This window comes from Nicotiana sylvestris, chromosome 5 (assembly GCF_000393655.2).
Source record: "Nicotiana sylvestris chromosome 5, ASM39365v2, whole genome shotgun sequence".
In the NCBI taxonomy this organism is placed as follows: Eukaryota; Viridiplantae; Streptophyta; class Magnoliopsida; order Solanales; family Solanaceae; genus Nicotiana; species Nicotiana sylvestris.
Genome location: NC_091061.1, coordinates 127,101,752 through 127,116,208, shown reverse-complemented (window position 1 = coordinate 127,116,208; position 14,457 = coordinate 127,101,752). Strand labels below are relative to the sequence as shown.

The following is a 14,457-nucleotide window of genomic DNA, read 5'->3' as shown; positions in this document are numbered from 1 at the left end:
AAGCAGTAGTAATATCTTATGCTAGGAATAAAGATTAATTTACCAAATTAAATGACCTCTAATAACATATTAGTTGGGTCCGGTGCATATTACTTACACACTGTCTCACTGATTGGAATAAGTTATTCAGCAGCTTTTACGATGCACGTGCCATACTTGGGTCCCACATGCCGCAAATTCAAATCTCAGTGACGCTTCCAACTATCCACTTGACCTGTAACCTTAGCAAACTTCCTCAAATTAATTTAAATTCAAATTTCTTCATTGGATAAATCAAAGACTTTGCATTTTCAAAAACACTCAACGCTCTTTCAGCTGCTTAGCTTTACACACTCAAACAATGGAGAGAGCAACACCTGTCCGGAAACCCCACACCAATACCGCCGATCTGCTCTCCTGGTCGGAAGCTCCGCCAGCGAACAACTCCTCCGCCTCCTCCGGCAATGCCTCTCGCTCCGGCGCGCGTTCTCATCAGGTTGAACATCGTCATTTCACATTTGTGTTATTTCCTCATATGATTCGTTAGTGATTGATTTGTTTGTTGTTGTTACTTACTTTTTGTTTTTTTAGCCGTCTGACGGAATCAGTAAGACGCTGTTTGGAGGTCAAATCACTGATGAGGAAGCTGAGAGCTTGAACAAACGGTAAATATATACGCCATCTGAGGATAAAGTGATTTCAATGTGTTTTCTTATTGTCATTTTTGTTTTTGCATTTTTATGTTTAAAAAAAATATATGTAGTGAGTTTTCTTATGTGCTTTTTCGTGATGCTTGTGATTTCGATTTCAAAAAGTTTAGATCTTTACTTGAAATGTCCGAATTTTCGCTTTTCTGCTTTTTCGTGATGCTTGTGATTTCGATTTAAAAAAGTTTAGATCTTTGCTTGAAATGTCCGAATTTTCTCTTTTCTTTCCAAAGCTTCGATGATTTCTTAGATCTGGTAATACATTTTCTTTTTTGCCTTTTCCACTTTTTAGTATTCCTGTTATAGTCTGTTGCCCTTCCTTGTTGGGCTGCTCGGGGTTCTGGTTTACTGGCGTGATAAAGTGGCCAAATGAGCTTGTTACGTGTCTTCTTGTTTTTAGTTCTAGCAAGTGTTTGTTGGGTGCTTTTTGTAAGCATAAACTATAATTCTACCAGGATTTTGAACATGATAATCTTACAAGTAATCGTCATAAAAAACATACCTGAATCATGAGCCATCATCATGAAGCGGAAGCGTTAATTCAAAACTGATTTCTCGCCCCTTGTCCTAACTTTATGTTACCGCCGCCTTTAGAGATGGAAGAGAGAATAAAATAAGGTAACCCTAATGGGTGGGGAGATGACCAATTTATAGAGGTTCTCACTTAATCCGGTACGTCCGACGGATGAGATTTGCTCATTAATTAAATATTAATTATGGGCCTAATCTTATTGGGCCACATACACGTAAGAAAATAGTTTACACTTTTTTGTTAGTTGAAACACAGAAGAAGAAGATGGAGAGAAGAAAGGGAATCAATATTTGAAAATCTAAAAAAGTGGGTGCATGAGGGTTCTTTTTAAATTTCGGATGTTTTAATATTTGCCCTCAAATTTTTTGTAATTCTGGTTTTTCACATATCAGGAGTTAGGGAAAGCTCAGAGAGTCCCCTATTCAGTACTTCGCTTCGGCAAAAACTTTGCTTGATATTATAACTACTATTATGAAAATTCTGTTGACAAAGCAGGTCCCGTGATTTTTTTTGTTCCTTGTTTCTGAGAGGATCAGCATCTCTCGACATTTCAATCTACTGCTCTATTGATGTTCATTAAATCGATAGGATATCCATAGTCTATTAACGATTGCATCAACTTAAATGATTTTGCTCACTAGTGTTGAGATTAATATTCTTTTCAACCAAGTTCTTGTTAGTAAACTGTATTTGTAAAATAATTTTGGAGAAGATAAAATAACGTATAAACAGAAATGTAAAAGAAACAGAATTTAATTCGAACTCACTGAATTTACAGTGTTTCCTTAAGGAACTTAATCCCCTCCTAGTATCCGAGGTTGTGGATTATTTCCTCCCAGAATAGAACAAATTGCACACTGGTGTAGCTGTACTTCAAACCCCAGTGTTTCCGCGAACACAATGATCGATAGCAAGTCACATTTACTGTTGCTTTCTTTGTAGTTAAAACAATGCAGAAGAAAGGAGGAGAATTCAGAATTTCGTATGGAAAATTTGAGAGAATGGACAGCTATTTATAGCCAACATGTTGAGTTCAAAATGAAGAGGTGCAACTCTTCAGCGGTCAGTTATGACTGTTCACGTAAAACGGCCATAACGTAAATGGCCATTTACGCAAATTAAAACAGGCAGAGGAAACTTTATTTTCCGTTACAAAAAACGGATAATTTGGATTTAATATTAATTCGTTACAAAAACGGATATTTACTAATATTACGTTAATATTTACTATTAACAAATAAATTTGGTCCAAAAAATTAATCAATCAATCATTTGACCAAATCCAGAAGCCGAAGCCGAGCGACGACGACGGGGGCACAAGGCTTGCCTTCTTCTTAACTCTTTAAATGCTAAAAGAAGAGCAATTGTATATATACCCATCAAAAGTCTTTTCCTCCTCCACTATGGGACAATGGAGGGAAACTCAATATTTCATTTTCCCTCCATTTCCCATTCACCCTCTTTTAAGCTAAAATAAGCTTTAAAAACTCAACAGTTCTTGGTTCTATACTTCTATTTAAGGATAATCAGAACCTATGATTGACAACCAGAGCAAATTGTCCTTGATATCATTACAGATAAAATGAAAATATTTCTTGATGATAAGTGCATCTTAAATTTTTTATTTCAAATCTGATTGACTCTTTTTCTAAGCTGCTTGAAGCCGGTCATGCTCATTTTCATTCTCTTCCACACACCAATTCCAAATAATATTCTTCGCTAGTTTTGGATAAACATTCCTTAGGGAGACTCAACAATCCTTGGAATTTGTGATATCTAAGAGTTTCATGGCCACTACTAATATTATTAGTAGGATGGTATCCTGATCTCATGTCCTTCCTTTGGTTTCTTACTGACCATGATTTAGCACCAGAGATCAATGGTAGAGGGGGCATTGTCATGAAGGTAGTCGATGAGAGAAATAAGTGTTTTACAATTCTACATGATGTTCTCTCTGTATTGGGTGGATGCCTTAGCTGTGGAATCGAAGGCTTTTCTTCATGCCTTCTTTTCTTTGGTCACTTAAGTCCTTCTTGAGTTTGGGTCAATGGAAGTCATCCCATTAACTTCTTAAAGTGATGACTATTTTCTTGTTTGGTCACATTGAAATTTGCAGCCATAAGAACCGTATGAGATCGGCTCTATGCAATACATGCTTGCTTTTAGGCTGGGAACCTAATTTAGTTGATGTAAAAATGAAAAGCGTCCAAGTTCAGTGAAGCTTCTCTGTCAAAATACACATAAAGTTGAGAGTTTTTTCTCTCTCCACCATTTGCAACTAGTGGAATCAAAATCCTACATGGGGATCTGGTATATATTTTTGGGTTATAACTAATAGTTTCATTGAATCAAGAGGTTCCAACGTTTGGACAAGAAATGAAGAGTCCAGTGACCTTAATTGCCTCTAAGTAAAAGTACTCTGGTCCTAACCCTGCTTGAAACATGCTGGCTTCAGGAAACCTTGTTCAGGGTATAAACTAAAGGAGATGAGTGGTAGCAATATTTTTTATGCTGATGGTGAAGATGATGCCTCAGAATCGGGAGCTGTTAATGGTAACTTTAACAACCGTACATCTGTCCGCATTGTGCAGGTACTATTTTCTTCTTTGGGATTAAATTGTGTTCTTACGTTGCTAACAATTTGAGCATGCTACAAAATAATCTGGTATATGGCAACTTCGTCTAAGGTTTTGTATTTCATTGTAGCAAGCTGCAAACGGGATAAGCCAGATTTCATTCAGTACTGAAGAAAGGATCTCTCCCAAGAAACCTAGCACTCTGACAGAAGTGGCAAAGCAGAGAGAGTTGAGTGGAACACTAGAAAGTGAGTCAGATAGCAAAGTGAAGAAGCAGCTGTCAAATGCAAAGAGCAAGGAACTCAGTGGCAATGACATCTTCGGCCCTCCTGCGGAAATTCCTCTGAGATCTTTGGCTGCTGCCCGATCCATGGAGTCAAAAGAAAGCAAAGACATGGGTGAACCTGCTCCACGAGCTGTACGCACGTCTGTCAAGGTTTCTAATGTGAGTTGTGTATTAGACTTGTTTTCTTTTCCAATTTCTGTCCACAGTCTTCACTTTTCACTTAACACCTCTTCGACCCCTCCGCCCTCCAGACCAAAAAGAAGTGTGTTTATGCAGTCCCTTGAACTATCTGTTTACTCAAATGAAGCCAGGATATTCAATATGGTGATATATGAGTAGGTGTTAGGAGAAACCCAATGAAGTGACTCAATTGTATTTCAACTTGAAAAAAGATTGCAATCAAGTATATATTTGGTAATTTACTGGAAACTGGCATAAAATATGTAAAAGGATGTAAATTTAAAGCCTCAGGCAGATTGAAAGTTGAAGGCGAAAGAATAGTAGTCCAGTAAGGTGCTGTTCAGTTTACCATGGAACTGGAAGAAATCTATCTAACAACTAATTTTTTTGTACTTCCTCAATGTCTACACAACTGTATTTTCTTGAGAATATTTTTTTTCTTTTCCAAAATTGGTTTTACTCCTTATTTTGGCTTATTAGCTGTTATGGGCTCTCATGTGGCTGTGCTATTCTGTAGCCTGCTGGTGGTCAAAGCAATATCTTGTTTGGTGATGAACCTGTTGTCAACACAGTAAAGAAAATACATGACCAGAAGTTTGCGGAGTTGACTGGCAATGACATTTTCAAGGGAGATGTCCCTCCTGGATCTGCAGAAAAGCCACTGAGCAGAGCAAAGCTGAGAGAAATGAATGGCAATGATATTTTTTCTGATGGCAAAGTTGAATCCAGAGATTACTTTGGTGGCGTGCGCAAACCACCAGGTGGAGAGAGCAGCATTGCACTAGTTTAGATGATGTTAACTTGTAGTGTTCCTGCAACATTTCAGCTACTGACTAGTGATGCTTTTAGTGTTTGGTGGAATTAGGACTGAGGGTTGTACACATTGATGTGTTAACCATGTTGTACGAACAACTTCCAAACTCTAATTTAAATTAATTTGGAGGATTTAACAGGGTATTTTCACAGATTTTGCTCTTTATGCTTGCATTAATCTGTTGTGTTTGTTGTAGATTTTAGTGATCCAGAAAGCACCTAGCCCATAAACTTGGTCCTAACGGGCTTGATCAGTTAGGTTTACTTTTCCATATCCTTATGAGGCTGCCACACATTGCTTTTCCAAACATACGTTATTCTTCTTGTGACCACCTTGGAAATATATTGAATATATGAGATTATTAGTTGATTGCATTAGTATTACTCTTGTATGTCTGTATCTTTTATCTGCAGATTTCTTTTACTATATGTTGGTTCATTTGCTTCGTTTATTTTATCACCATATCACCTATCTTGCTGTTGTTACTAGTTATTTGAACCAGGGGGGTCTTTCGAAAACATCTCTACTCCACAAGGTAAGGATAAGGTTTGCGTACATTCTATCCTCCCCAAATCCCACTATGTGAGATTACACTGGGTTTGTTCTTGTTATTGAGATTATTAGTTGATTCTCTTGAAAAGGAAAACACTTAACTACAAAATGAAAAGGCTACCTACAAATCCAGTTCTCATTGGGTTTCTTGAGAAGAGGTTTGAAGTCACTCATAACTAGTAGTGTGATTAAGTTTGTTTAGTGAGTTTCATGATGCACAACAATTACTACAAACCCTAACATGAAGAAGGGAGTTGTGGTAGGTTGATAGTCAAGATTTGTTTGGGCAATATTCCAACCACTTTTGGGAAGCTCAGTTAGTTGATTGGAAAAAATAATTGGTAGTTTGGCATGCTGACCTAGATGATGAACAATAACATCACTGGTTGCGGAAGTCCAAATATAAAGAAGCATGACAAGTTAAGAAAAAAACAAAACACAGCACCTGGATTATTTAAGTCCATATAATGCAAACCAAACTCTGGGCATACATACCACACATCATTCAAACAAATTCAAACTTCAGACATTAGGAAATAGTTTCTTATCCAATCTTAGAAAACATTTTCCATTCAAGCATCTCCATGCCCAATCATAGCCAGAAGCATCCTTTCATAGTCTCCTGAAGTGTCTCCAGCAATTGCACGGTCCAACGGAACACTGTTCCTCTTCTGGTACTCTTCTTTGATACGTTCCATGTCAACTTCAGCCCGAGTAGTAACAACTCTAGTAAGGTCCCATTCATCTGTGCCTGTACCCTTGATACCCAACCGAAGAACTTTCTCAAAGTATTTCTCTGGGGTTTTCAAGCATTCTATTGCTGCGCTGAGTAATTTCAGGTACTCATCATCAGAATCAGTTTCCAGATCCTGCATCCGTGCCCAATACAATAAATAGTTATATTTGATATGAGGTGCTGTTGAAGTTTGGCAAATTTGTCCCACATCGGTGGGCTCTTGAATTTTGGGGGGATTTTTCCCCTATAAAAGAAAGCCTAATGTTTAGGATTTAAATACACCTCTCATTTGCCTTCTCATCTGTTTAAGGCATTTGTATCTTCTCTCTTTAGTATAATTTCACTTGTATTTTTGGAGTGATAAAATATTGGTTATGTCCGAGGAGTAGGCAAAATTAGTCGAACCTCGTAAATTCTGGTGTTCCCTTTATTGTTGCTTTATTGTCTTATTTATTATTTGGTGGCTATCATATTTTTTGGTATAGTAGTTGTGACTTATTCACACTATATACATTTGGCTTCCGCAACAATTGGTATCAGAGCCAAGGTACTGTCTTAGTATGCTCTGTTATTGCAGCATAGTCTGATCTTCCACATCAGAAAAGATTTATCTTGGTAACTGTGTCAAGATTCTGTCTTAGTATGCTCTGTGGTTGCAGCTTAGTCTGATCTTCCACACCAGAAAGAAAATAATCTTGATTTGTGTCGTCAGCTATTAAATAATATTTGTGTCAAAGATGGGAGACAATAAACAAGAAGAATCTACATCAAGTGTCACCAATACGTCATCATTGACATCTTCGCTTATGACAAGAATTGTGTCAAATGCGAAATTTGCGGTAGAAATATTTGACGGGTCCGGACATTTTGGGATGTGGCAAGGCGAGGTTCTAGATGTCCTTTTTCAACAAGGGCTAGATCTTGCTATTGAAGAAAAGAGACCAGATGCTATTGGAGAAGAAGATTGGAGAATTATCAATCGTGTTGCTTGCGGTACCATTCGATCCTACCTTGCTAGAGAGCAGAAATATCCATACACAAAGGAAACTTCTGCAAGTAGATTATGGAAAGCACTGGAGGATAAATTTTTGAAGAAAAACAGTCAAAATAAATTGTACATGAAGAAGAGACTGTTTCACTTCACCTATGTTCCTGGTACCACGATGAATGAACATATCACCAGTTTCAATAAGTTGGTCACAGATTTGCAAAATATGGATACAACTTATGATGATGGTGACTTGGCCTTGATGTTGTTGGCGTCACTTCCTGATGAGTACGAGCACCTTGAAACTACTCTACTCCATGGAAATGACGAAGTTTCTCTCAGAGAAGTTTGTTCGGCTTTGTACAGCTATGAACAAAGAAAGCGAGAAAAACAGAAGGGCGGAGAAGGAGAAGCACTATTTGTGAGGGGTCGTCCTCAAAGTCAAACGAGGACAAAGAAGGGAAGATCCAAGTCAAGATCCAGACCCAGCAAAGATGAATGTGCCTTTTGTCGAGAAAAAGGGCACTGGAAGAAAGACTGTCCGAAGTTGAAGAATAAGGCCAAACATAACAATGGAAAGGCCATTATGGATTCAAATGTAGCTGATTGTGATGATTCAGACTTCTCATTAGTTACAACAGAGTCATCAACATCATCAGACATATGGTTGATGGACTCGGCTTGTAGCTATCATATGTGTCCCAACAGGGACTGGTTCGTGGAATTTCAAGAAGGAGAATATGGAGTCGTCCACACAGCGGATAACAGCCCTCTTACCTCATATGGCATTGGTTCAATACGATTAAGGAACCATGATGGAATGATCAGAACATTAACAGATGTTCGATATGTACCGGATTTGAAGAAGAATCTCATCTCTGTGGGAGCCCTAGAATCAAAAGGGTTCAAAATCATTGCAGAAAATGGAGTGATGAGAGTATGCTCCGGTGCACTAGTGGTAATGAAGGCTAATCGGAAGAATAATAATATGTACCGCTATCGTGGCAGTACAGTTATTGGGACAGCGACAGTGACATCCAGTGACGACAAAGAGGCAGAAGCAACCAAGCTATGGCACATGCGCTTGGGACATGCTGGAGGAAAATCCTTGAAAACTCTATCAGATCAAGGATTGTTAAAAGGAGTAAAGGCTTGCAACTTGGAGTTTTGTGAGCATTGTGTTAAAGGGAAACAGACAAGGGTTAAATTTGGTACAACGATCCATAATACTAAAGGCATTTTGGATTATGTACACTCTGATGTTTGGGGTCCTTCCAAAACACCTTCATTGGGTGGGAAGCACTATTTTGTAACCTTTGTTGATGATTTTTCCCGAAGAGTATGGGTGTATACAATGAAGAGCAAAGATGAAGTGTTGGGAATTTTTCTCAAATGGAAGACGATGGTGGAGAATCAGACAGGCAGGAGGATCAAGTGTATTCGCACAGACAATGGAGGTGAATACAAAAATGATCATTTCAATAAGGTCTGTGAAAATGATGGCATCGTCCGACACTTCACTGTTAGACATACACCACAACAGAATGGAGTGGCAGAACGTATGAACCGGACCTTGCTGGAGAAGGTACGGTGTATGTTGTCCAATGCTGGCTTGGGCAAAGAATTTTGGGCTGAGGCAATTACATATGCATGTCACCTCATTAATCGTCTACCATCTGCTGCTATTGATGGCAAGACACCATTTGAAAAATGGTACGGAAAACCTGCTGTAGATTATAACTCTTTGCACGTGTTTGGCTCAACTGCATATTATCATGTGACGGAGTCAAAATTGGATCCAAGGGCAAAGAAGGCTATTTTTATGGGAATTACTTCTGGAGTCAAAGGATATCGCTTATGGTGTCCTATGACAAAGAAAGTAATATTCAGCAGAGATGTTACCTTTGATGAATCTGCTATGGTAAATAAGGTAACAGAAGATACCAAACAAAATAAAGGTGCTTCTAAGCAGGTGGAGTTTGAGGGAAAATTTATTTTTCCTACACAAGAAGCAGAGGAGGAAACAAATGAAGATTACCCTCTGGAAGGAGAGCCAGTAGAGGAGATTCCAACTCAGGAACCTCAACAACAACTTGAATCAATAGCAACCAGCAGGCCAAAAAGAACAATAACGAAACCTGTTCGTCTCATAGAGACGGTTGCTTGTGCAACCTCAATTGTAGTTGATGATGTTCCTACTACTTATAAAGACGCTGTCCAAAGTTCAGAAGAAGATAAGTGGAGGATTGCCATGAATGATGAAATACAGTCCCTTCATCAGAATCATACATGGAGATTGGCCAATCTCCCGAAGGGAAAGAAAGCAATTGGGTGCAAATGGGTATTTGCAAAGAAGGAAGGATTTCCTAACCAAGTAGATGTTCGCTACAAAGCAAGATTGGTGGCCAAAGGATATGCTCAAAAGGAGGGAATTGATTACAATGAAGTGTTTTCTCCAGTTGTAAAACATTCCTCCATTAGAATTATGTTGGCTTTGGTAGCACAATTGGATTTGGAACTAGTTCAGATGGATGTAAAAACTGCGTTTTTACATGGAAACTTGGAGGAGGAAATCTACATGACTCAGCCAGAAGGATTCAAAGTTGCTGGAAAAGAAAATATGGTGTGCAAACTTGAAAAATCATTGTACGGATTGAAACAATCTTCTAGACAATGGTACAAGCGATTTGACGAGTTTATGTTGCGGCAAGGGTACAAGAGAAGCAAATACGATCATTGTGTGTATTTGCACAAGCTTAAAGATGGTTCCTTTGTATATCTTCTCCTATATGTTGATGATATGTTGATAGCTTCCAAGAATTTGGAAGAAATTGATAAGTTGAAGATTCAACTGAAGAAGGAGTTCGAGATGAAGGATTTGGGTGAGGCAAAGAAAATTCTTGGCATGGAGATAATTAGAGATAGACGTTCAAAGAAACTCTGTTTATCTCAAAAGGAATATTTGAAGAGAGTACTTCAACGTTTTGGCATAGATGACAAGACTAAGCCAGTTAGTACTCCACTTGCTTCCCATTTTAAGCTAAGTACTACTATGTCGCCAATGGATGAAGCTGAACGAAAGTATATGTCAAAGGTACCATACGCAAATGTTGTTGGTAGCTTGATGTATGCAATGGTTTGCACAAGGCCTGACATTTCACAAGCTGTTGGAGTTATTAGCAGATATATGCACAATCCAGGGAAGGAGCATTGGCAAGCTGTGAAGTGGATTCTACGGTATATTCATAATACTGTAGATGTCGGGTTAGTTTTTGAGCAGGAAGACAATCAGTCTGTAGTTGGATATTGTGACTCAGATTTTGCGGGTGATCTGGACAAACGAAGATCAACTACTGGTTATGTGTTTACTTTTGCAAAGGCACCAGTTAGTTGGAAGTCTACTTTGCAGTCAACAGTTGCTTTGTCTACAACAGAGGCAGAGTACATGGCTATTACAGAGGCTGTGAAAGAGGCAATTTGGCTTCAAGGATTGCTAAAGGAGCTTGGTGTTGAACAAAAAGGTATCACAATTTTTTGTGATAGTCAAAGTGCTATTCAATTAGCGAAGAACCAAGTGTATCATGCAAGGACGAAGCACATTGATGTTCGGTATCATTTCGTACGAGAAATCATAGAAGAAGGTGGAGTCACGGTGAAGAAAATTCATACTACAGAGAATCCTGCTGATATGCTGACAAAGGTGGTGACTGCGGTCAAGTTTCAACATTGTTTGGATTTGATCAACATTGTTGAAAACTGAAGATTAAAGATGAAGACACAATCAAAATTTGTTATTGAGAGAAAATTGAAGATGTGGAATTTTGCCAAGGTGGAGATTTGTTGAAGTTTGGCAAATTTGTCCCACATCGGTGGGCTCTTGAATTTTGGGGGGATTTTCCCCCTATAAAAGAAGGCCTAATGTTTAGGATTTAAATACACCTCTCATTTGCCTTCTCATCTGTTTAAGGCATTTGTATCTTCTCTCTTTAGTATAATTTCACTTGTATTTTTGGAGTGAAATAAAATATTGGTTGTGTCCGAGGAGTAGGCAAAATTAGTCGAACCTCGTAAATTCTGGTGTTCCCTTTATTGTTGCTTTATTGTCTTATTTATTATTTGGTGGCTGTCATATTTTTTGGTATAGTAGTTGTGACTTATTCATACTATATACATTTGGCTTCCGCAACAGGTGCCAAATAAGAATCAATATGAAGATATCGAAGCAATGATTCAAAGTGAGCAAATAGAATTTCAAAGATGGAATAGCAAATAGATCCCTTGTAAACAATGGTAAGTAATCAAATTGCAAGTCTTTCTAATGTTTGAGTTCTACCTTGTTGATTTCACAGCCATGCTGGTCAAGGTAGTGATTGAATGTTGCATTCAGCTGTGCTTTACTCCTAGTGGAGATAATTCGGATGAGCTCCTCATCATTGTAAGCCTTGTCAGAGATCTTCTCATGTAGTATATTTGCCTCCTTTCTTGCCAATGTCATGTTCACCTCTTCTCCTTCGTATCTGAATGCAGTTACAAGAGGAACCAAAAGCTGTTTTGGGATTAGTTCACAACGAAATAAGCAGATCAAGGACGGTGATTGTAAGATTTATTTGTTGCATGTATTCTAATTATTCACTGGAACAAAGACAAACAACGCGAAGGTTAAGGTGTTTATTTAACTTTCGACAATGTTATCTCAGAGACTGTATCATTCAGCCTTTTCTTTTTTCTGGACACAGTAACCTCTATCCCCAATTTCCCCTGCTCAGAAGCCCAACGGTAATCATTTCCACTTTTGTTCCGTTGGTGATCTGAATTGCCAACATTTAGGCGGGGGGCTATCCATCCGTTGTCACCATTTATCATTCATCTTAACATCACAAATGTAACCAATAGGTGTAACAGCATATATGGTAGAAAGAATCATCCCTCATAAAACACAGTAAGCAAAGAAAAGAGATAATGAGCTTGATTTGGCAAAGGATATACTGGTCCTAAAATGAATAAATAGTCAAACTAAGTTGACTAGCAGTAGAATAGCAATGAATTAATTCCGGCACCCCAGATCTTATGAAGTACCTTACGGAAATCCCCAGTTGTGTGATAAGCAACATCTTCTTCAAGTGATTTCTTGTATCGAGCATGGTAGGCCTGCCTCGCCTTAAAGAGATCATCAGAAGACCTTGTACAAGCAATTTCCAAGATAACCCAATTGCTAGAAGTCAGACGTTTAGTAGCTTCATTAAGCAAGTATGCATCGCGCTCAGCAGGACTCAAAGTCCACAGAAGCACTGCACGCTGCAATGACATGTGAATCAAATTATATTTTAGTCAAAGCAATCTTTGCCATAGGTTAGTAATGAAAGCCAAAGCACATCTTTAAAAATTCAACACGCTTCAATGATTCATAGATGGGATATTTCAATACAATTTTGCACAAGAAAGGGAAAATTGAGCCCAACCTGGAAATTACTTGACAGTTCGGCATCCAAGTCCTTGAGAAGATCCTCTCCATAAGCTGCAGCATAAGTTTCCCGGATTAACTTGCGCTGTGCTGCATTCCTATGTGCCAAAATCTGAATAATAAGTGCCTCATTTGTACCCCATCCTGCATAACATTTAACAATGATCAGACATAATCAGTTCTCATCTACTATGGAAGACAAAATTTGTCTCCTTCCCTGCAAGCCCACTAAATCAAAACAAGCATTGACTCATGAGCTTTTCCTTTTCTTGTTGGTGTGTATTTTTTTTTTTAACCATCTGGTGGTCCTGAACTTATTGGCCTGACTAATCCGTGTTCGCTCCATAGAAAGCCCACTATAGGAGGTTTTGGCGCTCTCTACCAAAGAGGACTATTCCCAAAACTCGAACTTGAGACCCGGTTAAGGATAAAGTAACCTTTACCATTCCACCAGCCCCCTTGATGGTCTAATTAGCTTTTCCAAAATTACTATGACATTTAATCATAACCACAAGATGGAAATCACCTCTTTTAAACAGCCAAATAAATTATGCAAGATCCTTTTATCAACAAATTAATAAGCACTGTCGAAGGTAGATGCAACTAGACAACAAGACAGCTAGACCAACCAAAGTCCATATGTTGAGGAATGTTAAAAGAGAATCATAGAGAAATGTCTTATACAAAATGGCTACAGGCGAAGATAATCAATTTTCCACCTTATCCTCCAATTACTGAACAGATTTTAAAAAAATCTCACCGCCTTTTTGCCTATGCCCACCTTCATACCGTGCAGATTATCTATATACGTTTTTAACCAAAAAAAATGGGAATATATATATATATATATAACAATCAATTATGAAAATCCAAGAATTAATCTTCTTCAACTAGGAATAACAGGTAAGGAAAAGTAAAAGTCAACTTCATGGTTATCAAAAAAGTAATGTCAACCTTAAAGTCAGAACTGATTTTCAGTGATCAATCAAAAAAAGGGCAAATGCAAATGAGTAAAATTTCCACGATCATGTTCTAAGATTAAAATTCCAATGACACATACAACAATAGGGATCTGAATATATTGAAGCTGATACAAAACAATTAACAGAAAGAAAGAAAAAAAACAAACCAGCAAAAGCTTTTTTGAGTTGCTCAGCATCTTCATAAGGTTCTGGAACTGAAGTTGGAACTTTAAGACTCGCCATTTTCGTTGTCTTGTACTGTAGAGAATTGTGGATGTGTGGTTGAGTTGATGATCTATGACTCAGTCCCTGTATATGTACAGAGGCAAAGAATAGTAGAACTGTGTTTTTGGTAGGTGAAAACTCGAAATTGGTAGGAAATTAAAGCGGTTTCGGACAATTTTTGGAATTGCAAAAGTCATTGAGATCCACGCCATGATCGTGTTTGATTATTTTACATCCGGTTTTGTCGGAACGTGACTTTTATGACTAGACACTACCATAACACTGAGTAAGGAACCTTGTTGTTGTCTTTTTGGACAAGAGATACACAAATAGGTATAAAAAAGGAAGAAGTTACATTTATATATATAACGCTAAATTATACCACGCTATACCTTAACGATAATTTTTGCCGTTAAGGTATAGCGTAATGTAATTTGACGTTATATATACTGACACAGT

At 38.0% G+C, this 14,457-nt stretch overlaps 2 protein-coding genes across 2 annotated transcripts; one reads left to right on the top strand and one right to left on the bottom strand.

Annotated features, from left to right (window-relative positions):
- Positions 1-211: 211 nt before the first annotated feature.
- On the top strand, positions 212-5,227 carry LOC104238393 (uncharacterized). The gene is made up of 5 exons (XM_009792732.2): positions 212-475; positions 571-644; positions 3,674-3,809; positions 3,925-4,239; positions 4,778-5,227. The coding sequence occupies exons 1-5, from the start codon at positions 341-343 to the stop codon at positions 5,048-5,050; spliced, it is 933 nt and encodes a 310-aa protein (XP_009791034.1). The 5' UTR covers positions 212-340; the 3' UTR covers positions 5,051-5,227.
- Positions 5,228-6,046: 819 nt separating this feature from the next.
- On the bottom strand, positions 6,047-14,205 carry LOC104238394 (annexin D2-like). The gene is made up of 5 exons (XM_009792734.2): positions 13,941-14,205; positions 12,810-12,955; positions 12,427-12,645; positions 11,684-11,896; positions 6,047-6,495 (listed from the first exon to the last, which is right to left on the bottom strand). Exons 1-5 carry the CDS (start codon positions 14,014-14,016, stop codon positions 6,199-6,201), a joined length of 951 nt encoding a protein of 316 aa, XP_009791036.1. The 5' UTR covers positions 14,017-14,205; the 3' UTR covers positions 6,047-6,198.
- Positions 14,206-14,457: the final 252 nt, after the last annotated feature.